Source organism: Dasypus novemcinctus, chromosome 2, assembly GCF_030445035.2.
Source record: "Dasypus novemcinctus isolate mDasNov1 chromosome 2, mDasNov1.1.hap2, whole genome shotgun sequence".
NCBI classification, from domain to species: domain Eukaryota; kingdom Metazoa; phylum Chordata; class Mammalia; order Cingulata; family Dasypodidae; genus Dasypus; species Dasypus novemcinctus.
Genome location: NC_080674.1, coordinates 199,564,934 through 199,589,611, shown reverse-complemented (window position 1 = coordinate 199,589,611; position 24,678 = coordinate 199,564,934). Strand labels below are relative to the sequence as shown.

General features: G+C 39.8%; 1 protein-coding gene and 1 pseudogene across 1 annotated transcript; both read right to left on the bottom strand.

Moving 5' to 3' along the window:
* Window positions 1–844: 844 nt before the first annotated feature.
* LOC139440133 (cyclin-dependent kinase 8-like) overlaps window positions 845–24,678 on the bottom strand; it is an 84,996-nt pseudogene continuing 61,162 nt past the window's right edge.
* LOC101434767 (olfactory receptor 2H1-like) lies at window positions 6,520–7,464 on the bottom strand. The gene has a single exon (XM_004481056.2). The coding sequence runs from the start codon at window positions 7,462–7,464 to the stop codon at window positions 6,520–6,522; it is 945 nt and encodes a 314-aa protein (XP_004481113.2).

Here is a 24,678-nt window from a genome sequence, read left to right as displayed (position 1 = left end):
TAAATACCAAAGTAGGGCCCACTGGCAAGGCACTGAATTCCAGAGCCATCTTCCATGACTGCAGGACCTGGGTGTCTCCATAGTCCTTAGGAGCACCACTAAGTTGGGTTGTTTCTGAGATCCTGCTGAGATGTACATAAGCACAACCTCTCTGATACCCTCCTGACTCATTTTGAATTCTCTTAGTCATATGAACTCATTTGTCTTTGCCATTTCCCCCTTTAATTCAAGGTATTTTTCTAGTTGCATCACCACCGGGTGCTTGGTGGTAATCCCTCATGGACAGAGAGGCTCATCCCCAAGAGTCATGTCCCACCCTTGGGGGAAGGTAATGCATTTATATGCTGAGTTTGGTTTAGAGAGTGACCACATATGCGTGACATGGAAGTTCTCAGGAAGTATCATGTTGAGTCTTGTTATTTTGCTGAGTTGACTTATACTGAAATGTTCAAGTACCAGTTAAGCATTTTTGTGTGTATACAATTGGTCAGATAATGTTGCATTGAAAGATTCACCATGAACAATGACAACTGCTTGCCTCTAGTACATTTCACAGCTTCAAGAGACTGTCATTGGAAAATATGCAGTGGTCAGTCAGAACCACATTAAGTAAACTATGGAAGTAGCATATTAACAACAAAAGCTGTGCTAATACTTTCTTTTCAAGTCTAATCCAAGATTAGATACAACTTGAAAACCTCAATAGCAGTCTGTGAAAAGTGGTGGAACTTGGCTACTAGATATTTTGAACATGTGGTTGTACAGTACGTTTTAGGGAAGTGCCAGGTTTCTGCAGTGAGTTGCACAGCCAGGCTTGCAGCATTAGCCACATTTCATTGTCAGCTTAGTACCTATTTGTCTGATGTGAGTACTGTGGCATCTTCTAAGATGTAGCTGAATATCCCAAGATCCTCTTTGGCTGTGATGTGCTTGGTCCAGAGTTGGGAGAGGCAGCATATGGACTGGAACCCTGATAGTCTGAGGTTGTGATTAGTCCATCAGAAGTAGTGGTAGGAGGAAGAACTCTCACTTTTTTCAATGGGTCCCTCTATGTGACTGCTGTCTTTTTTTTTTTTTTTTTAGCTTTTATTTCTTTCTTTTTTTTTATTTTTTTATTGACTTTGTAATAATATTACATTAAAAATATATATGTGAGGTCCCATTCAACCCCACCCCCCACCCCACCTCTCCCCCCCCCCCCCCCAGCAACACTCATTCCCATCATCATGACACATCCACTGGATTTGGTAAGTACATCTTTGGGCACCTCTGCGCCTCATAGTCAATGGTCCACATCATGGCCCATACTCTCCTCCATTCCATCCAGTGGGCCCTGTGAGGATTTACAATGTCTGGTGATTGCCTCTGAAGCACCATCCAGGGCAGCTCCATGTCCCAAAGACACCTCCACCTCTCATCTCTTCCTGCCTTTCCCCATACCCATCAGCCACCATGTCCACTTTTCCCAATCCAGTGCCACCTCTTCTATGTGGACATTGGATTGGTTGTGTCCATTGCACCTCTATGTCAAGAGGAGGCTCAGATTCCACATGGATGCTGGATGCAATCCTCCCACTTTCAGTTGTAATCACTCTAGGCTCCATGGTGTGGTGGTTGTCCTTCTTCAACTCCATCTTAGCTGAGTGTGGTAAGTCCAATAAATCAGATTGTAGGTGTTGGAGTCTGTTGAGGCTCAGGACCTGGCTATCACATTGTCAGTCCAGAGATTCAAATCCCCTAAATATATCTTAAACCCCAACATTAACTGCACCTCCAGCACATTAGCATGAAAGTCTTATGAAGGAAGATCCCATCTGAGTCCAGATTCATCACACATAAACACCATTTCCAAAGAGGGGCCATCTGACCTGGTAGTTAACCCCATCGGCCATGACCATAACTCCCATGGGTCTCTTTAGCCCTCAAAGGAACCAATATCTGGGGGTTGCATCTGCTTTTATCTGTCTCTCTGACTCTGCTCAGTTGTGCATGAGGGCAATCCTTCTGCCAGCCTCCAGACTCTTTTTTAGAAACTCGTAGCCATATAAACTCATTTCTCCTTTCCATTTCCCCCTTACTTTAGGTCAAACAGCATTTTAAAGTCATGTTATTTTATGTAGACAGGGATATTCTGCTGATCTGCATTGAACCTTCCGTTTAAGGTCATTTTCCAGTTGCATCATCAGTTGGTAGTTGATAGTGGTCCCTCAGTGCCAGGGAGGCTCATCCCCGGGTGTCATGTCCCACGCTGGGGGGAAGGCATTGCATTTACATGCTGAGTTTGGCTTCGAGACTGGCCACATTTGAGTAACATGAAGGCTGACAGGAGGAAATTCCCAGGCACAATGTTGCTCTGTGACTGCTGTCTTGATTGCCTGTGTGGCCAGTTCCGTTAGTATTGTTATTGCCCTGCTTCTGCTGTTGGTTCTTTTTGCCTCCTATGTCATCAAGTTTTTCTTTTGTTAAAAATTCTCATTTTTGGTAAGGACTGTGACAACTGACAAAAAAAATCTGATGTAGGAAGTGGGTCTACTTAGCCTGTTCTGATTACCATGGAGACATGACTTAAGTTTCTCCATGTACTTCATAAGGTCACAATTCATATAGGTATTTCTTCTGAAATCTTTCATTAATGGTGAATGTTCAGGCATCTATTTTATATATTCCCAATTGTTTTCTTTAGGAAATCCCATTACACTGAATATTCTGTCCACCTGGTAATGGGATAAGGATTACTGGTAGTTTTTTTATTTTTATTTTTGTTTTACATTTTCTTTCTTCTTTATTTTTTTTAAATGTTACATTAAAAAAATATGAGGTCCCCATATACCCCCCACCCCCCTCACCCAACTTCTCCCGCATTAACAACCTCTCTCATCATTGTGGCACATTCATTGCATTTTTTAATACATTTTTAAACATATTTTGGAATACTGCTGCTGGTTTTGAAGTCCTCTTATCAACAATGGTTATAACATTAGTAGTTCTGCAAATATACATATAATAGTTTTGTTATAAAGCCTTGCGTCAAGAAGCACTATTGGGTCCAAATTGCTAAAGGCTTCAAAGGTGAATTACATAATTACATAATTAAGCAAAACCCGTGTCAGCAATTTTGACTCTTCCTCAGAATGGATCTTCACCTTTAACATAAAATATTGGTGAGTTTCAAATTCCTGTGCAACACCCAGTAAGCACGTAGGTAGTGCATACCCTCTAGGATCTATTATAATACTGACTTCATCATTCCCTGAAGTAATTTTTTTAAAGATTTATTTTATTTATTTCTCTCCCCTCCCCCCCACCCCTGTTGTCTGTTTTCTGTGTCCATTTTCTTGCATGTTCTTCTTTTGTCCGTTTCTGTTGTTGTCAGTGGTATGGGAATCTGTGTCTCTTTTTTTTGTTGTTGTGTCATCTTGCCACATCAGCTCTCCATGTGTGCGGCACCATTCATGGGCAGGCTGAACTTTCCTTTCATGCTGGGAGGCTCTCCTTATGGGGCACCCTCCTTGTGCATGGGGCTCACCTATGTGGGGGACAACCCTGCATGGCAGGACACTCCTTGCACGCATCAACACTGCACATGGTCCAGTTGGGTCAAGGAGGCCAAGGGTTTGAACCATGGACCTCCCATGTGGTAGACAGATGCTCTATCCATTGGGCCAAGTCCACTTCCCATTCCCTGAAGTAATTGAACCATACTTAGTCTCTAAATAAAAACAATAACATATATATATATATCTGCCTAACAATATTCAAATGTCCTGTGTGCAATCAGAAACTCACTAAATTCCTCCGGAATAGGGTGCATGTCCTTAGGTTAAATACATGCTTAAACTTGATGGCCTTAATTACTGCAAAATGAAAAGAATACACCTTATGTCATATGGTAAGGGGAAAGGTTAGGGAAGAAAGCAAGGTATTCATTTTATGCATGTATGCAAACAGTCATAAGAAAACAAGGAAGAAATATTCATGATTGTTACAGTCCTCATGTCTGTAACTGGTCACATAGCCAAAGTTCATATTTATCACTACTTTCTTCCACTACCCATTTCATGTATCCATAACCCTCAGCAAACACCTCAGCTGGCCATGGTTCTTTGCCTGGTGGGGTGACACAAACTTTCATTCTTGAAGATTCTGGGCCATTGTTAGTTTGTCTTGATTGGGCTGTTGCAATTTTCCATTGACTTTAATCACAGGGCATGGTAGTGTTAAGAGAAGTTCTAAGGGATCTCCTGTGTTCAAGGTAAACCCTTCTTTACTTCCATTGTGCTGTTGCAGTCTTATTTCCTCCTGATAGTCAGGATCAATCACCCTGGTCAGTATACTAATTTCTTTCTTTGCCTGTTGATTCAGAGGCATGGTGAGTCCAAAGTGGCCAGGTGTCAGTCTTAAATCCAAGTTCAATGGAATCACTGTTGTACTTCCTGGTGGATGCATGTACCCATAGCCCTCAGCAAACACCTCAGCTGGCCATGGTTCTTTGCCTGGTGGGGTGACACAAACTTTCATTCTTGAAGATTCTGGGCCATTGTTAGTTTGCCTTGATTGGGTTGTTGCAATTTTCCAGGACACTGAACCTTCTGGATCATATGGCCCAAGTTGCAGTGCTACTTGCACAGAAGACTGAACCTATCACAGAGCCTCCTCTTATTCCTGTCCCCACTCAGAACTATCAGCTTTTCTGGGCACTCAGCAGATGAAATGGAGTAGCACATCCAAAATGAGGAATATGTTGTCCCCAAAATCTTAAATAAACAACTAATCATTGTGCCTCATTTTTGGTCACAAGAGGGGCACAATGCAACAGCCTTCAATTTAGATGGGAAATCTTAACATTTCCCAGACCAATGGACACCTGGAAATTTCACCAAGTTGTGAGGCCCCTGTATTTCTGTTGTACTTTTTTCCTATCATCTTTCATGCAATGCCTTACCAATAAGACTAGAGTCATTGCTACTTCTTGCTCACTAGGTCTAATCAGCATGCTATCATAAATATAATGGATCAGAGTGATGTTTTGTGGGAGGGAGAGACAATCAAGTTCCCTACAGACAACATTATGGCATAGGGCAGGAGAATTGATATACCCTAGAAGGAGGAGAGTGAAGGTATATTGCTGGCCTTGCTAACTGAAAGCATACAGTTTCTGGTGGTCCTTACTAAGGGCAATTGAGGAAAAAGCATTTACCAGATCAATAGATGCATACCAGGTACCAGAGGATGTGTCGATCTGCCCAAACATTGATACCACATCTGTAACAGCAGCTGGAATATGAATCACTTTGTGGAAAGTTATTGAGTATGTCTATTCCAATTATGCATTCTGGAACTGGGGAAATAATCACAGAATGGGTCCAGTGACTACTCAACCCAATTTGAGATGGAACTGAGCTAAGCCCCCATTGATCATTTAGCTCCTAAATACTCTACTATGACTGGTGGACCACAGTGTCATTTTGGGTCTCCTGGATTTAACATCACTTCTGACCCAGTGTCTAATAATCGCTGAAATGTCTGATCATTTCCTTTTCCCCATTGTACACTTACCCTGGTAAAAGGCTATAGGTTTCTTTGGAAAATGCTGAGAAGAATATATACAGTATAAATTTTTGATAGTGTAACAGCATCCTTCCCCATGGGGACCCAGCCTTCACCTCATTCAAGGGACTCTGGGTCTGTAAACTGTCTCAAGGCTAGAAATTGATGAAGAGGCCAAGACACTCTGTGTCTGTAATTCAAGTTAGAGTTTTCTTCACTCAACTTCCAACTCTTTTCTTATACAGATCAAGAAGGAATTTAGTAGATCGCCCATCTATTTTACATCTAGGTACTTAATGATCTATTAGCCAACACCTTAGGTCTATGCAACTGAAACTCTTGATTGCTGCTTTGAGTCTGCCTTTCACTGTGGTGGCCATGTCCACCTTGTTCTTGATAATACAACCCTAGCAATGCTTCTTCTCCCCAGCATTAGTACTTTATTCTGTTACAGTAATTGATCACAATGAATCAAGATATTGTAATTAGAGTGGTGAGCAAAACCAGTGCTTCATGATGTTTTAATGACATCAGCACATTCAGCAGACATCTCCTCCTCAGAAATAGGAGGTTTAAATTTTCTGCTCCCTGAGTCACTCCTTTGAACCATATTTTGACAATTCCAAACTTTCCATCTATTCCCTGAGTGCTGGGGTGGTAGGAACTGCTTCTTGTTTTTGAGTTGGTCAATATATTATTAGCAATTCCTTATAACATATTCTCTATATTTAAATAATTTGAGTGATTTCCTGATTGTATCCTAACCAGAAGAATTTTTCATGTGTTTATAATTAAAAACAATAACATTTCACAGTTCATCAAATTTTATATTTGATTGTTCTACTATTTTCATAAATTGCACTATTGATCTTTGTATTAGTGTCAATTGAGGAAATCACCCATATGTGGTTTCACAAGATTAATGTTGTGAATAAATGAACAGGACAGAATCTGTTTTCACCCCTGAGTTCTTCATTCTTTGATGTCATTTCTGTTTCTCCCAAATAGCCTCTTGAGAGCACCCTTTATGTCCTTGTTCCTCAAGGTGTAGATAAGGGGGTTGAGAGTGGGGGTCACAACAGTATAGAAAAGAGTCAGGAACTTCCCTCCTTTCTCAGAAAAATGGCTGCGGGGCTGGATGTAGACTGCTGTGACAGTGCAGTAGAAGAGGAAGACAACCCCCAGGTGAGAGGAGCAGGTCCGGAAGGCCTTGCTCCTCCCCTCCTTGGACTGGATGGCCAGCACTGCCTTAGCAATGTGACCATAAGAGACAAGAATGAGCACCAAGGGCACCATCAGGAAAATGGACCCAATCACTGAGATCTGGAGTTCATTGACAAGCGTGTCTCCACAGGACAGGCGGATCAGTGCAGGGACTTCACAGATAAAATCGTCCACCCGGTGGTGCTGGCAGAAGGGCAGCTTCATTGTGGTGGGGGAATGAACCAAGGTGCCAAAGACCCCGCTCACCCAGACCAGGGCCACCAACTTCTGACACAGCTGTGGGTGCATAATGACTGCATAATGCAGAGGTCTGCACACTGCCACGTAGCGGTCAAAGGCCATAACCAGCAACAGGACACACTCTGCAGCACCCAGTCCCAGAAAGATGTAGAGTTGAGCTGTGCACCCCAGGTAGCTGATTGTCTTGTCTGGACCCCAAAGGTTAATCAGCATCTGGGGAATGCAACTGGTGGTAAAGCAGAGATCCAGGAGGGAGAGTTGTGTGAGGAAGAGGTACATGGGGGTGTGTAGATGAGAGTCTATGCGAGACAGGAGTATGATGGTGATGTTGCCCATGAGAGTGACAGTGTAGAAGATGGACACCACCACAAAGAGGGCCATTTCCAGTCTGGGGTTATCAGAGAAGCCCAGAAGGATGAAGCCTTCAGGGGTGGTATCATTAGTTATTTCCATCCAGTACCTCTCTGGAATTGGGAAGTACAACAAATCAGAAAGTAATTTTTATTTTAGTAAAATTTTACTAAATATCTTCATATTTTCATATTTTCTCTAACTTATTATTGACATTTCTTCCATGTCCTATCATATCTTCATATTTTCTCTAACTTATTATTGACATTTTTTTCCATGTCCTAACTTTTTGAACACTTTCAATTCTTAATTTCTTAAAATATGGATTGTTCTAGCAGAGTGTTAGATTTTTCTGGCAAACTGCTGGATGACTATTCAAAACTTACCTCTTGCTATTCCTTTGTGAAAAGCATTATTCACATTCTCTTTCTCTTACTTTAGAATCAAGATTATCTGTTTCCATCTGGTTAGGCTATTTTAGGTTAACATTTCCATTTTCTAGTTCCCTAAAAAGAGAACATATTCTGGACTCAACCTGAGATATGTCCGCTTCTTTCCTAATTAGCAGAATTGTCCATAATTAGGGCTCTGAACCAACACAATTTTATGAATTGATACTATACTTTATGATACTCTAGTTTTTAGTGGTATGCTATGTATTATTGGTGGGAAGCAGCCATTTAGCTGTTCTCTTTCTGCAACTGAAAAAGCCTAGGCTAGTTGATCTTCCATCTAGAAGATATTTATTTACTAAATATACTTGTATCATTTTGTCCTGTCTAGGGAGTTGTCTGTATTTTCCTAGTAATATATGTCCATGTATCTCAAACATTTTATGCAGGTAAAAATTAAAATTACCTCAGTGATATTTTCAATCTTCACATGTATCCCTCCTAGCTTTGGTACTTCATTTGGTGGACTGTTGCTTCATGTGAGAATATCTGCAGCTATAGGGTGCTGTTACAATGGTTATTACTGATGGTCATGTTAATGTGATTAGAGCTAAGAACAGATTGCAGCATACTACTCTGTGCAACAGAAATCTTTCCTCTATAAACAGGCTGAAAGGGATGAGGTCTTGACCTTTACTCTGCACTGCCTTGACATGAGGTACTGTCTTTCCATTTCTCAGGAACTTAGTCCCTACACTTGTTTTTCATGCCCCATCTTTCTGCTCAATCCTTTTTAGAGAGAACATGGAAAACACTAGTCAAGGCCTCAACTACAGGAAGTAGCAGTTTCATGTGGTGGGGAAAATAATGAATCCAGGTACAATCTTGGTTTGCTAGAGCATCTTTATGAAAAAGAAGAGTAAAGTAAAGTTGTATACATTAACATAAGGGAAAAGTCTCACATAGACTTTGTATGACTTCTCCCAGTAAGTTAGTCAAGAAGTATGCCTATATGGGACATTTTGGACATTTTGGACATTAAGGAATACAGTCATATCAGAAGGGAAGTAAGGATGCTGAGAACAGCCTCCTCATCACTCCTCATTGTACATATACTCTAAGCTCATCCTCAAACTTTCCTTTCTTTGTTGGAAGACTCCTTGTCCTCTTTCATTCCACTGTTCACTTACTCACACTGCATCCCTGTCCAGTTTCTATTATGCTACACTTCACATATATTCACTCCAATAGAGATCCATTTTGCTATTCCTCTTTCAGTTCAGGCCCTTCTTTATAAGCTCTTTTCTCATGATACAAAATTAAAATAATTAGTTGAACAATCATTAGTATCCTCAATGTCCTTCCAATGAAATCCATGACCTGTTTCCTCCCCAACTTGTGAGTCATCAACCAGCCACATAGTCAGTCTGCTGACATCACTCCTAACACATCCACATGTGAATGCTCCCACTGGAATGATGGTTCTTCCCATCAAATCCAATCCCTTCACTTGCATCAACACTGCATGTGATCACAATGTCATCAGGTGTCTGCCACCTCTGAGGTCCAACAGCAATTAGTTTTATATCACTTACTTGGAATTTAGAAAATGCTATCTTGGGCAGCTACCTAATGCTTTAATATATTTAAGAATTCTCTCTCCTACTACAGTTAAATACTTGGATTTCTCAAAATTTTTATTTGCTTATATCACTCAAGCATACTTTCTATAGTTATGTAATTGCTATTAATATTAAATAATCTTAAAAATAAAAGCACCCTATCATTTCAGACTTTTAATCATTCACTTACATACTTGATCATATTTTCATTCCCATGTGTTAATCTCTTATGAATGGCTATTGTATATGATGATATACCATGGCAAATCCTGATATCAAAAACCCCAAGCAATAAAAATTGTTGTCCTCATTATCTGCACATACTGATTTTTAAGGCTTCTGAAAACACAGAAACCCCTAAGTTTCAACAGGGGAAATACACACGCTAGTCTTGATCATTTTGAATGAAAATGATGGAGTACATTTATATGTGAGTTTCAATTACTTAGGTCAAGTGTATCCCTTTATTCATTTCAGCATCTCCCAAAGTGACTTGCACAGGTAGAACACTCACTAAATATTTAGTTGCAACTTTAATCATATAGCATTGCCATCTCTGAATATCATTTTTCTTTCTGTAAAGCAGACATGATAGCAGTATACCTGTGCACTTACTTCTCAGAAATAAGTGTTTATTAAAACCCATAACAGTTAAATTATCACTCATTATTTGTGAGTACCACTTGACATTTCAGATGATATAACTAAATTCCAAGTTATTCTCTCAAATCCCTAGTCAATCTTGGTTCATTTCTGTAATAATATTATTCTTCAAAATTGGTTCATGCTTTGTTCGCTTTCTCACCACCCTCCAGTCATGAGCAATTCCTGTACGAGTTTCATACTTAGAAAGATCATTCTTAGAAATATTAGTATGACAGGACACCCTGTCAAAGCAAGGAAGGAAGAGATAGTTCTGGGTCATTCCCTAGTAGGGAACTGGCAATACAGGTTAACTTTCCTTGTGGTGAACTTCTACCACCATTTTCCATATTCTTTGACACCTTAGTAATATATTCCTTGACCCAAATGATCTATGTTCTGATGTTGTTCCATATGTTTGTTTTTCAATTGCAATGATTTGAATAAATGTCCTCTAATTTTGATAAGAGCATATGATATTGGGAGGTTTCATGAGATTTGAGTCCTAACCTGTGATAGTAAATTTCATGAGCCAACTTGGCCAACTTATGACGTCTAGGCTTTTTTTATTTTTTTTTTGGTCAAGAACAGGCTGTGTGAATAGTTCTGTGAGGACATTTCATGGACTTAGATCATCAGTATTTGAGTGGATCTATGGTTTATTTCTTCTACAATCAACTGAGGAGATTACCTTCAACAATGAGAGATATCTCATCCAATAAGGGTAAGGCTTTTAAAGGAGAATTGATGTTTTTAGCAGTCAGAAGAGAAAATGTCCAGATGGACACTGTGCAGTGAACTAGCTTCTCCTGTGGAATCCATGAAAAACCTTCATCTGAGTTCCCAGCTTGTTTCATTCTATTTGGAATTTTCACTTGCCCATTCCCACGGTTGCATGAGACAATTCTTATAAATATCTCAAAAGATTTACAGATATCTCCTCTAAGTTGTGTTTCTCTAGAGAACATTAATACATGCTCCTACTTCTGCTTTTTATTTTTTTTAGTAGGTACCGGGGACTCAACCCAGGACCTAATCAATCTATCCGACACTGTTTAATACAAATCCTTGAGGGTGCATGGATTTGGGTAACCTTTTTTGCTAAGTTTTATGTTTTAACCAAATTCATGTTTTGGTCAGAATGCTCCTTGGTAAGCAGATACACATATGCTTCTTCCTTCACTCTCCTAAATCTTAGCTATTCCCAAAGATATATTTTAGGTTCCTGCTACTCAAAATGCATCTTCTATTATGTAGACCCATGTTTAGTTACAACCTGAATGAATGACTTACCTCCAAGATACCATGGCAGTTGAAGGGGGCTGGATTGGAGACTGGCTTTAATTTGTATCGCAGAGAACAGGACAGGGAATAGATGACAGTTACTAGTACTCTAGCCATTTTCTACCTATTCCATAAAGACAAAACTTAGTGCAACTGATGAGGCCTTTGGGACCACTTTCCACATTAACATTCACCCTGAGTCTCAATGTCTTCTGTAGTGGGTTCTTCATCACCATGGGACCTAACCATGCCTGCTGTAGGCATTTATAGGTAATCACTGGGAGTCCAGCATAAATTATTCTTCTTCAGTCTTTGTGTGCTCCTTCAATTAGACTTTTCTGTTCATAAACCACTTCAATAAGTGGAGGAAACAACAGAATCCCTTCTAGCTTAGTTACCTTTTCTCAGTCTGGTTCTTATTCTTGTTTTCTCTAGTCCAGTGTTTGAGTTCATTATGTAGTGATTTCTTTCTAATGGCCAAAATGAAAAATATTCAGAAAATACTTTGAGAAACAGGGGGAAATTATTTCTTCTATTTTATTAATTCTAAATTTTATGCAAACTTATAGAAAAATCAACATACTGAGTTGTATTAATAGAAAACTCAAATGTTCTTTTTTTTTTTTAATATAGTGTCCTTTCTTTTTTTTTTTTAAGATTTATTTATTTATTTATTTATTTAATTCCCCTCCCCTCCCCCGGTTGTCTGTTTTCTGTGTCTTTTTGCTGCGTCTTGTTTCTTTGTCCGCACCGGGAAGTGTGGGCGGCGCCAGTCCTCGGCAGGCTGCTCCCTCCTTCGCGCTGGGCGGCTCTCCTTATGGGTGCACTCCTTGCGCGTGGGGCTCCCCTACGCGGGGGACACCCCTGTGTAGCAGGGCACTCCTTGTGCGCATCAGCACTGCGCATGGGCCAGCTCCACACGGGTCAAGGAGGCCCGGGGCTTGAACCGCGGACCTCCCATGTGGTAGACGGACGCCCTAACCACTGGGCCAAAGTCCGTTTCCCAAAAAACTCAAATGTTCTGAGCCTCCCTGTGTCCTGTGTTCATGTAGAGGTTATTGTTATGGCTATGCATATATATTTGCAATGACATATGTAAAATCAAATATATTGAGATTTCCCAAGGTGGATTGAAAGTGGCAGGCTGGGGACAAAGTCAAAAATTATACAGAGTTGCAGGTCTATGTTTAGGTTTTCTCTTATTTCTTCCACTTATCAATGCAAAAAGAAAAAGAGAAAAAATATGCCAGGGAAACAACATTAAACCACAAGAATATTTCCTAAGGTCTCATATCGGGTCAGTTGCTGATTAACTGTGGAAGCTTGAGAAAGTCACCTCACCCTTAGACATACAGTTTTTTCTTTAACATGATGACCTTGGATCAGATGTTTGCTTGCACTTGTCCATTGCTAATGTCTTTGATTTTATCGTAGCTACTAAATCAAGTGTATTCACAATAAAGCAATACGAATAACAGAGATGATCAGTGTCAAAATGAAAATAAATTCGGATAGTAAATGTATATTTTGGTGACTTTTTTGTTGCCAGTGTTTCAGTCTCTCAATTGAGGACTTAGAAGTTACCAGCATTCTCAAAGTTTTTATGTACTTCCTTCCCAACCTCATTTCATTCATTTGGTTGTGTTTTAAAAATCAGTGCCATTTTACTCCTTAATTGTAAAAAATTGTCAAAGTGAAGGCTCAGTTCAAGGAGAAAGCCTTGTGTTGACCAGATGGAGATGAAAGTTCCAGAACCTAACCACTGCAGTAATCAGTTACAGTGCATTCTCTTTACCCATTTGAAGTCATTCAACTGGGAGACTATGTTTGGAGGTCCTGAGAAGAGAAGAAAAATAGAAGAAACTACCTTGTTGATGGTAAGGAGACTGGGAGGAGGATATGCATATTTTATATACTAGAATTCCTACTACACAGTAGGTGAATTGTTGGAAAATGATTATTTCCTGCTTGGTGTCTTATCTGCTTTTGCAGTGTTATGTTTGTATGTTTGAATGTGAATCTTATTTTCTGTTAGCTTTCATGGTACATCACACATAGTCGGAGCTCCTGAGTCTGATTTTTTGGGATACCAACTCATATAGCCCACAGAATCTTTCATGGCTCCATGGCCAGCTGCTTTCTATGAGTGAGTTTGAGAATCACAAACATTTCATGGGCCATGTATCAATGCAGTTTCTTCTAAACTTTTAAAGATTGTTTATGGGTTATTTTAATTCAAAAGTCTCACAGATCTGGAAGTACCTTTAGTGTCCAAAGAGTCCAAATCAATGTCTGCATTTATTTTGGTTTATGGCCTATTGGTTCATGTAAATTCCAGCAGTTTTGGAGTGGTTCATTTCAGGTCAGCTAAGTTGTTTGTAAGTTAGCATTTGTCAATTGATTCACTGACCATATTTTAAGGGACTATTCATTGCTAATAATTAATAAGGGTTAGGAAACTGTAAGATCTACGTTCCCAGGCCCAAGGGATCCAATGGGTAGTATAAAAGGAAATCAGAAACATATCTAGAGCTTCCTATGTTAAAAATGCAGACACTAAAGAATAAATACTGAATGATTGCCCTATAATGAGCTAAATATATTACAAAATATATAAATGCATAATGTGAAATATGAATATGGGTAAAATTGTATATATAAGCCTGTTTTTCTTTGAAGCTGAACACATGTAAGTAAATAGTACAAAATGTTAATGTCAGACAATAAAAAACCATAATACTACCTGAAGGAGACCAGATGCAAAGTACTACATATTGTATGATTCCATTTATATAAAATGTAAACATGAATCAATTTATAAAGATGATAGAAGGTTGGTGGTTATGTCGGTCTGAGGAAGGAATGCTAAGGAGTGTGGAGCCTTTCTTTTGGAGTAATGAAATTGTTCTAAAATTTTTGAGATGATGAATGTACAACATTGTGATTATACTAAAAGCTGTTGATTATACATGTAGGATAGAAGAGCCAGAAACAGTAACTATGTACAGTGGGGAATCAAAGAGACTTTGAGAAGTGATCAATTTTCTTGTTGGTTCATCTATTTTTTACTATTATTGAAATAATAAAAATGCTCTAATAATAAGTGAAGTGATCAATGCACAAATAATGATTATATTAAATACCATTGATTGTACACTTTGGATGAAATGTATGCTTATTCATATGTATCAATAAAATCAATTTGTTAAAAAAAGAATGGTAAAAATACATTACTAAATTGCACTTAGTGCAGAGATCGTGGTATTCCATGATCTCAGATCTTCATATTATAAAGTGACATTCTATGTCCATGTCTCCATTTCTCAGTGCTGCACATGCCCAAAGTTTCTTGGGACTCATTTATGTGTACCCTGTTGGAAGCATACTCCCTCTGGGAGCCAGGACTTGTGGACCAACAGCCCTGTTGAGTGGATGGGAAGCACACACACCCCAAGGGCGTTGCTTGGAGTAATAGCCAGCAAGGTCACTCTTTCTTCCATCCTTGGTTGGCATACCAACTTATTCTACCTATTGGAATAAGAGGACCACATAGTGGTTCTGGTCTAAAATTGGTGTCTACTTCATCCTGTGCATGATTCCCCATTCTTGCATGGTGTTATCTTCAAGAGACCACAGCACTGCTTTATCAGCTGGCAACTTTTGTATGGTATAGTATGAGGTAGGACCAGAGATTTATATGTCTATCCTTATCCCAAAATCACAGTGTCTTGATAGCTGTGGCTTTACAGTGAGTTTTGAGATCAGGAAGTGAGAAAACACAATATCATTCTTACTTTTCAACATTTTTTTGGCTGCATGTGGCCCCTTCTGATTCCATATAAATTTTTTTTTAAGATTTATTTATTTCTTTCCCCTTCTCCCTCCCACCCTGGTTGTCTGTTCTCTGTGTCTATTTGCTTTGTGTTCTTTGTCTGCTTCTGTTGTTGTCAGCGGCACCAGGAATTTGTGTTTCTTTTTGTTGCATCATCTTGTTGTGTCAACTCTTCATGTGTGTGGCACCATTCCTGGGCAGGCTGTACTTTCTTTTGCGCTGGGCAGATCTCCTTATGGGGAGCACTCCTTGCACGTGGGGTTCCCCTACGTGGGGACACCCCTGCTTGGCACAGCCCTCCTTGCACGCATCAGGACTGCACATGGGCCAGGTCCACATGGATCAAGGAGGCCCGGGGTTTGAGCCACGGACCTTCCATGTGGTAGATGGACACCCCAACCACTGGACCAACGTACAAATTTAAGTGTTGTCATTCCATTTCTGCTTTTAATAAATGCTGCTGGATGTTTTATATGGGTTATATATAATTTTAGATTGCTTTGAGTAGTCTCCTCATCTTACAATATTAAATCTCCAATCCATGAAAGTGGTATGTCTTGCCATTTTAGTCTTTTATTTTATTTTTAATTTTTTAAAAAGGATATTTAGATTACATAGATGTTACATAAAAATATAGGGGATTCCCTATGCCTTCCTATGCACACTGCCTACACTTACCCCCATTAATAACATCCTTCATTAGCATGGTACATTGTAGTTTATATTCTCTCCCACATAATTCTGCAGGTTATGGAAAGATATATAATAACCTGTACTGGCATTTATTTAGTCTTTTATTCCTTTCAGTTATGTTTTATAGTTTTCAGTGTACAAGTCTTTCACCAACTTGTTAAATTTATTGTTATTTTATCCTTTAAGATATTATTGTAAATGGAATTGTGTTATTAATTTCCAATTCCAATTTTTTATTACTGTTATATAGAAACTCAAATCATTTTTATGTGTTCATCAGATACATTACAGTTTTGCTGAATTTGTCAATTAGATCTACTCATTTTCTTTAAGATTCTGTGAGACTTTCTACATAAAAAATGATGTCATCTCTGCTAATATGTTTACAATTGTTATGTATTCTAAGTAGACTGACCCTTTTAGTAATACAATGCTATATTTATTATGTAATATATCCTTCTTTGTCTCTTGTAACATTTTGACTTAAACTCTATTTTACACTGATAGTAGACTAGCCATCCCTGCTCTGTTTGGTTCCAATTTGGATAGAATAGTTTTCCATCATTTCATGTTCAACCTATTTCTGTCTTTCTGTCTAAGATTAGTCTCTTGTAACAAGCATTGAGGTGAGCAATGATTTTTTATCCAATCAACCATTATCTCCCTTTTCATTGGAGATTTTAATCCTTTTAAATTCAAGTAGTTACTGATAAGGCAGAATTTATTTTGTTGATTTTGCAATTAGTTTTTTTTTTCTCCTTGTAGGTGCCTTAGTGCCTATTTTAATTTATTTTTTCTATTCTTTTTAATTTTTATTTTTAAAGGTACTTAGATTATACAAATGTCACATAAAAAATATAGGGGAGTCCCATATGCCCTGCTCCCCACACCTCCCTCATTTTCCCACATTAGAAACATCCTTCATTAGTGAAGTGCATTCATTGCAATTGATGGACACATTTTGGAGCATTGCCACTAAGTGTGGATTAAGGTTTATCTTGTAGTTTACAGTCTCTCCCACCCAATTATGTATGTTATAACAAGTTTTATAATGGCCTGTATCTGTCATTGCAATGTCATTCAGGACAATTCCCAAGTCCCAAAAATGCCGCTATGTTCCTTCTGGTTTTTCTCTCTCTTCCTTTAGAACCTCCAGTGCTCACTGCCTCCACATCAATGATATAGTTTCTTCCAATGTTGGATCACAAAAAGTCTTTAGTAGAATACCAGTAAGTCTACTTTATTCCATAGTTCATTCACCAATACTGATGATTCTGGGATGGTGATGTCCAATCACCTGTAAATGTGAGGAGTGCTGATCCCATAGGATCAATTAATGGGATTCTCTTGCTTGCATTAGTAGACTTTCATGATTCCTTGGCATTGTAGTTGTCCATGATTACCTCCATGCTAGTTGTCCTGGGTGCATCCAATAAACTGGAGAGTAGGTGTTGCAACTCTGCTGAGATTCAGGGCCCAGCTGCCACATGAGCAGCCCAAAGATCTAAGACTTTTGGATGTATACCTACCAACTCTGGTACTAATTATAGGTTCAAATAGAAGGACAGAAGAGCCATGTGTAAGGAACTACAGCTGAGTCCAACTCTGTCACTCTGGGAAGAATAAATTCCAAAATAGGGCCTATTGACAAGCACCAAATTCCTAAGCTATCTTCCCTGACTATAGTGTTAGAATGTCTCCAGAGCCCTAAGGATCCCTGCTATTTTGGGTAGTATCTTTTTTGCTGTCAAAGAGATCCTGCTGAGATGTGCATAAGCATAACCTTTGGAATCACCTACTAACTCACTTTGAAGGCTGTTAGCCATATAAATACATTTGTCTTTACCATTTCCCCCTTTTGGTCAAAGTCTTTTTCTAGTTACATTCCTAGTTGGTTCTTGGTGGTAATCCCTCAGTACCAGGGAGACTTATCCCTCAGAGCCATGTCCCATGCTGGGGGCAGGTAATATATTTATATGCTGAGTTAGGTTTAGAAAGAGGCCACATTTGAGCCACAAGGAGGCTCCCAGGATGCAACTCTTAGGCACCCTACAATACTATGCTGTTTCCATTTCAAGCATAAAGTTTCAAAAGCACAGTCATCAATATCAAGGGCCAGTCAACAGGCCATCCTCTTTCACTAGTCATTGCCCCTGCACTCAGGAGATTCTTGGTGATTCATTAGAACATGTGGCAGAGATCTCCAGGATGGGAATTTGATATTCCTTCTATTATTGTGTGAATCTTCACCCACAGTGAAAATGCCCTATGAAACCTGAACATATTTATATATCTTATATATATGCCCTGGTGAGCTTCCTTCCATGTATCCCCTGACCCTGAACCCTCACACCAATGATCCTCCCCTGCCACAATTGTAACCCTTCGGTGATCAAAAACTTCTTCAAAAATGGAGTCAATAAAATAACCATATACAATTAATTAAAAAATGAATAATAATGACAGTTATAAAAATAAGAAATAAAATACAAAATAATTTTTTTCAAATAAAAAAATTTGGGATAACAAAAATAATGAAAAAATATTGATTTTTTTTTTACATTTTCCCTTTCTTAACTATAAGATCTGTTATCCTGTATGTACATTAACATTGTCTTCTGTTTATTTGCCATGTCACTTACTTATTTTTTTCATTTTGTCCTCCAAGAAGTTTTAGGTTACAGAAAAGTGATGTACCAAATACAGTGGCCCCCATACACCCAACATCCTAATCCTTTTCCCCCTTCTCTATTGATAACATTGTATATGTGGATGTTACATTTGTTACAACTGATGTACAAATATTGAAGCATAGCTACCAACCATGTTAAATGGTTTATGTTATAGTTTACAATTTGGACTCTGTACTTGTAAAAACTTTGATGCAAATCAACCTGGCCTGTATCAATCAAAGCAAGAACATGTAGAACCCTTCCATCTCCCCCAAATCCCCTCTGTTCCATATTCTATTCCTCCCTCCACTCCCCTTGGGACCCATGGCAACCTCCAGACTTCAGTCCTTGATGGAAAAAAATCATAATTACTTGCAACAACACTGAGGTCTTAACACACTGGTCTGCCATCCCCCATTAGACACTGCTCATGCTCTCAAGAGACTCCTACCCCTGTATTTGAAAGCATAGCAGGCCACCCCAGGATGGGAGTACACCACCTTGCTGATCATTAAGTGGATCTCCACCCACTGATAAAACAAACTATGGTAAGATGAACACTCACACACTCCCTGGAAGCCTGCCCTAGATGCGCTCTGTGTGTCCCAAAAGACCCCCACATCCAACACCCCAAACAAGCAAAGCTCACTTGCCATATTGCCAAAAGAGCATTCTGAACATTGTACTGTAAACCATGTACCCACAAATCCCCACTGTTTACATGCTCCCACCCCCAACTCTCCCACCAGTTTCATGGACATTCCAACCCACCCACCCTATCCCACCCCCCTGACAAACCAGCACCACCTGACCTAAAGGTATCAGTACACCACTCTCATGCCCCTCTATTGTACAACTACACACTTGCCTTTATCATAGATTTTGCCCATATGGGAGTTGGCTGACAACCTTCTCCCTTTTCATTTCCTGTAAAACTGTCTTCCAGATTATAGCTCATTGATTCTGCTTGATTTGTTTAATTCATATCAGTGAGGTCACATAATATTTGTCCTTCAGTGCATAACTTGCTTTACTCAACATAAGATTCTCAAGATTCATCCATGTTATCACATATGTTAATATTGTATTCCTTCTTACAGTTGAGTTATATTCCATTGTATATATATATATGGAATATATATATATATATAAATATATACCACAATTTGTTTATCCATTCATCTGTTGAAGGGCATTTGGGTTGATTCTAACTTTTGGCAATAGTGAATAATGTTGCTATGAATATTGGTGTGCATATACCTGTTCGTGTCCTTGCTTTGAGATTTTCTGGGTATATACCCAGCAGTGGAATTGCTGGATCGTATGGCAGTTCTATAGTTAGTTTTCTGAGGAACTGCCAAAGTGTCACCCATAGTTCCTGCACAGATCTACATTCCCACCAGCAGTGGATGAGGGTTCCCATTTCTCCACATCCTCTCCAACACATGTAGTCCTCTATTTTTTTTTAGTAGCTGCATTCTAATGGTGTAAGATGATATCTTATTCTAATTTTGATTTGCATTTCCCTAAGAGCTAGTGATGTTGAGCATCTTTTCATGTGCTTTTTAGACATTTGTATTTTTCTTTGGAGAAGTGTCTATTCAAATCACTTGTCAATTTTTTTTTTAGATTTTTTTAATTTATTTTTTTAAAGATGCATAGATCAAACAAAATATTACATTAAAAAATATAAGATGATCCCATATACCCCCACTCTCCACTTCACCCTCCCCCACGCCTCCTACATCAGTGTGGAACATTCATTGCATTTGATGAATACATTTGGAAATACTACTATGCAGTATGGATTATAGTTTACATTGTAGGTTACACTCTCTCCCAATCTATTCAGTGGGTTAAGGCAGGATATATAATGTCCTGCATCTGTCCCTGTAATATCATTCAGGACAACTCCAAGTCCCAAAAATGCCCCCATATCATACCCCTATTTCCCTCTCCCTGCCCCAGCAATTCCTGTGGCCACTGTCTTCACATCAATGATTCAGTTTCTTTCATTGCTAGAGTCACAATAGTTCTATAGTAGAATACCTGTAAGTCCACTCTAATCCATATTCTATTCTTCCAGCCTGTGGACCCTGGGATGGTGAAGTCCACTCCACCTTTAATCAAGAGTTGTAGGCCCTCTTGGATCCCTGGGGTGGTGGTTGGCCATCTTCACTTCACTGTTGGCTGACCTTGTTACATCCAACAAACTGAAGAGTAGGAGTTGCAAGTTTGTTGAGGCTCAGGGCCCAGCTGGTACATGGACAGTTGAGAGATTCAAGTCTCCTGAGTATACACCAACCACAGCAGCAACCACAGTTTCAGTACAAGTGACAGAAGAGGCATATGTAGGAAAGTCACATCTGAGTCTAACTCCATCACACTCAGGAACACAAATTCCAAAGTAGGGCCCACAGACAAGGCACTGAACTCCAGAGCCATCTGCCATGACTGTAGGTCCTGTGTGTCTCTAGCCCTCAGGAGCACGAGTACCTGGGATTATATCCACTTTGGTTGTCTATAGGATCCTGCTGAGACATGCATAAGTGTGACCCCTCTGATGACCTCCCAAATCTTTTCTGAAGACTCTTAACCATATAAATTCATTTGTTTTTACCAACTATGCTTATCAGTCTTTGTGCCTGAAATTTCAGCTAGGATGTTTATTCTTTCTGTCCATGAACAGGGAATATTATTCCATTTGTTTGTCTTCTTTGATTCCTTTTAAAAATGTTGTGTAGTACTCTGCATATGTCATTTACATCGTTAGTTAAATTTACTCTTCCTATTTTATTCTTTTTGTTGCTATTATAAATTAGATTTTTTTTCTGATTTCCTCCACAGATTCCTCATTATTGGTGTAGACAAGTGCTACTGATTTTTGCATAATGATTTTATATCCTGCAATTTTACTTAACTCATTTATAAGCTCTAGAAGCTATGTTTAGATTTTTCAGGGCTTTCTATGTATAGGATCATGTTATTTCCAAGCAGTGAAATTTTTATTTCTTCCTTTCCTATTTAGATACATTTTATATCTTTTTCTTGCCTCAGTGCTTGAACATGTACTTCTAACACAATGTTAAATAGAAACCATGACAGTGGCCATCCTTGTCTTGTTTCCAATCTTATAGGAAAAGCTTTTAGGATTTCATCCTTGTATATGATATTAACTCAGGGTTTTTTATATATACTGTTATCATGTTGAGCAAGTTTCCTTCTATTGCTATCTTTTTTCTCTTTCTTTATTATTTTTCTAAATGTTACACTCAAAAAATATGAGGTCCCCGTATACCCCCTACCCCCCTCACCCCACTCCTCCCACATCTACAGCCTCTTTTCATGATCGTGGGACATTCATTGCATTTGGTGAATGCATTTTGGAGCACTGCAGCACCACATGGATAATGGTTTACATTGTAATTTACACTCTTTTCCAGTCCACACAGTGGGCCATGGCAGGACATACAATGTCCAGCATCTGTCCCTGCAATACCACCCAGGACAACTCCATGTACTGAAAATGTCCCCACATCATATCTCTTGTAGTGTTGGGTTTATTTTTTCACTTTTACAGTAGTGATTTTTACCATATATTTTTTATTTACTTGTGTTTTTTAAAGATACATAGATCACAAAAACCATTACATTAAAAAATATGATCTTTCTTCTTGGAAGATTATCAATCATATTTTGTAATGTAACATTTTTTGTGATGTATATATCTTCAAAAATATACAATTAACAAAAATGATGGGGTGTGGGGAGCGGGGTATATGGGAACCTGTTATGTTTTTTATGGTTTTTTTAAATGTTTCTTAATGTAGCATTCTTTGTTATCTATTAACTTTAATAGAAAAGTGTAAAAATATATATATAAGAGGTTCCCATATACCACCCCTCCACACTCCTGCCACATCAACAACCTCTTTCATCATTGTGGCACATTTATTGCATTTGGGGAATACATTTTGGAGCACTGCCGCACCACATGGATTAGTTTACATTGTAGCTTACAGTCTCCCCCATTCCATTCAGTGCGTTATAGCAAGATATATAATGTCCCATATCTGTCCTTGCAATATTATTCAGGACAACTCCAAGTCCCAAAAATGCCCCCACATCACACCTCTTCTTCCCTTTCCCTGCCCTCAGCAACTCTCATGGCCACTGACTCCACATCAATAATACAATTTCTCCCACTGCTTTTGTTTAAATTAATTTATTTTATATTAGAATTATTATTCACTTGTGCAATGTTTGCTACCAAACAATTTCTTTCATATAATTGATTTTATTACATGGAACCTAACTTACGCTCTCTTATAAAATTTACCAATTCATTCAATTCATATCCCCTTTTGTTTTACAATTTTACAAGGAAGATCTTTTCAACAGCTAAAAAATCTTCCATTAATATACACTTAGTGTGATACAATATCTGAATATATCTCAATTAAACATCTTTAAAAACAAAGGAGTATTTGTGCAATATTAGATAGAATAGCATCTATGGAAGGCAAAGGAAACAGATTTTGAGAATGGAATAATTTCCTTGTTGGTTTGTTTCTCTGGTTTTTTTTTCCTATCACTTTTTAAATTTTATTTTTTGAAGATACATAGATCACAAAAAAAGTTACATTAAAAAATATAACAGATTCCCATATACCCCCTCACCCCTACACTCCACCACATCAACAACCTCCCTCATCATCGTGGCACACTTACTTCATTTGGTGAATACATTTTGGAGCACTGCTGTACTGCATGGATTAGAGTTTATACTGTAGTTTACACTCTCACCCAGCACATTCAGTGGGTTATGGCAGGATATATAATGTCCTGCATCTGACCCTGTAATATCATTCAGTGAAGCCTCTGTGGGGCTTCGTGGGGTCGCAGGAGGCGAGGACGACGCGGCCCGGCTAGAGGAGACAGACCACGGAGACTGGCTGATGGCGCAGATCCGATTTATTGAGGAAGTGTTTGACAATATAAGCCCGAGGGAACGGAGGTGGGGCTAGTGCGGGGTGAGAGCTGATTGGTGAGCACGGGGTTTTTGCCTATCTATGGTATGGGAGCTGAGGCGCTGCAGGCCGGCGCGGGGAGGGCTGTTGCTGGCCCCGGCTCCCTATTGGTCCGGGCGGGCTACATGCCCTTATAAGGCTAGCCGGTCGGCTCAGCAAGCAGGGGGGGCATGAGATGACATGCAGTGGGCCGAGGGCGGTGATGCCCGTACCAGGCCGAGGGCGGAGCGCCCGTACCAGTCACCCTTACCCTAGCAGAAGTGGTACCTACTTCGCGCTAGAGCTGGCCAGAGAGGCAAGCCAGACTGTTGCCTGATGCTGTGCCTCATCTCCCCCTTCGTTTTTACTAAGAACCAGAGAGGCAGCGGCAATAAGCCGTCGCTCTTGCCGCGCATGCCGCAGGGCGCCACGGACACAACAGAGGAGGAGGAGGACGAGCAAGAGCCCGGCACTGATAATGCCATAGAATGCCAGGCTGGCAGGGATGTACAGGCTGGCGAATTCTTGCCCCAGCTCCCCGAGGACAGATGAGGCGAGCTGGGGAATAGCTAGGTCTGAATAACTCTCTATGTAGGCCTGAAGCGCCAGGGTGTGGTTGTAGAAGGAGGCATTATAAGAAGATAGTATTAGGTTTCTGAGGGTGGACCGGTGGGCGGAGCGGTTGACAGGGACGGGGGTGATGCAGAGCTGGGAGAACAGGTAGCGCCCGTCACACAGGGTGTTGGCAAGGGAATAAAGGGTATCAATGTCCAGGGCAAGCAAGTCTATTTGTTGCCGGAGGTTTAAGATGGCGTGGTGGTGGAGAAGGTTGATGTCCATTTGAGTGCCGAGGGCTGCTTGGGTTGTCACTAAGATGTTGTTGACGACTCCAGCAGTGAGGGAGGTTTGCGTTAGGGCAACGGCGGCGGTAGTGGCGGCTGCTAAGGAAGCGATGAAGGCGACGGCGATGGCGGCGGAGAGTCTGAAGTCGCGCTGAACCCTGTGGGGTGCAAGATCTGACGGGGATAGGGGACGGGGGGAGAGTTGGGGAGGGACCCAATCAGAGGCGTTGATGGGGACCCATTTGAGGGGTGGCTGGAGAACCAGGAAAGCGTATGGGAAGGAGTTATTCCAGAAGTTGGAGAGAAAGCAGGCCGCGGAGAGGAAGCT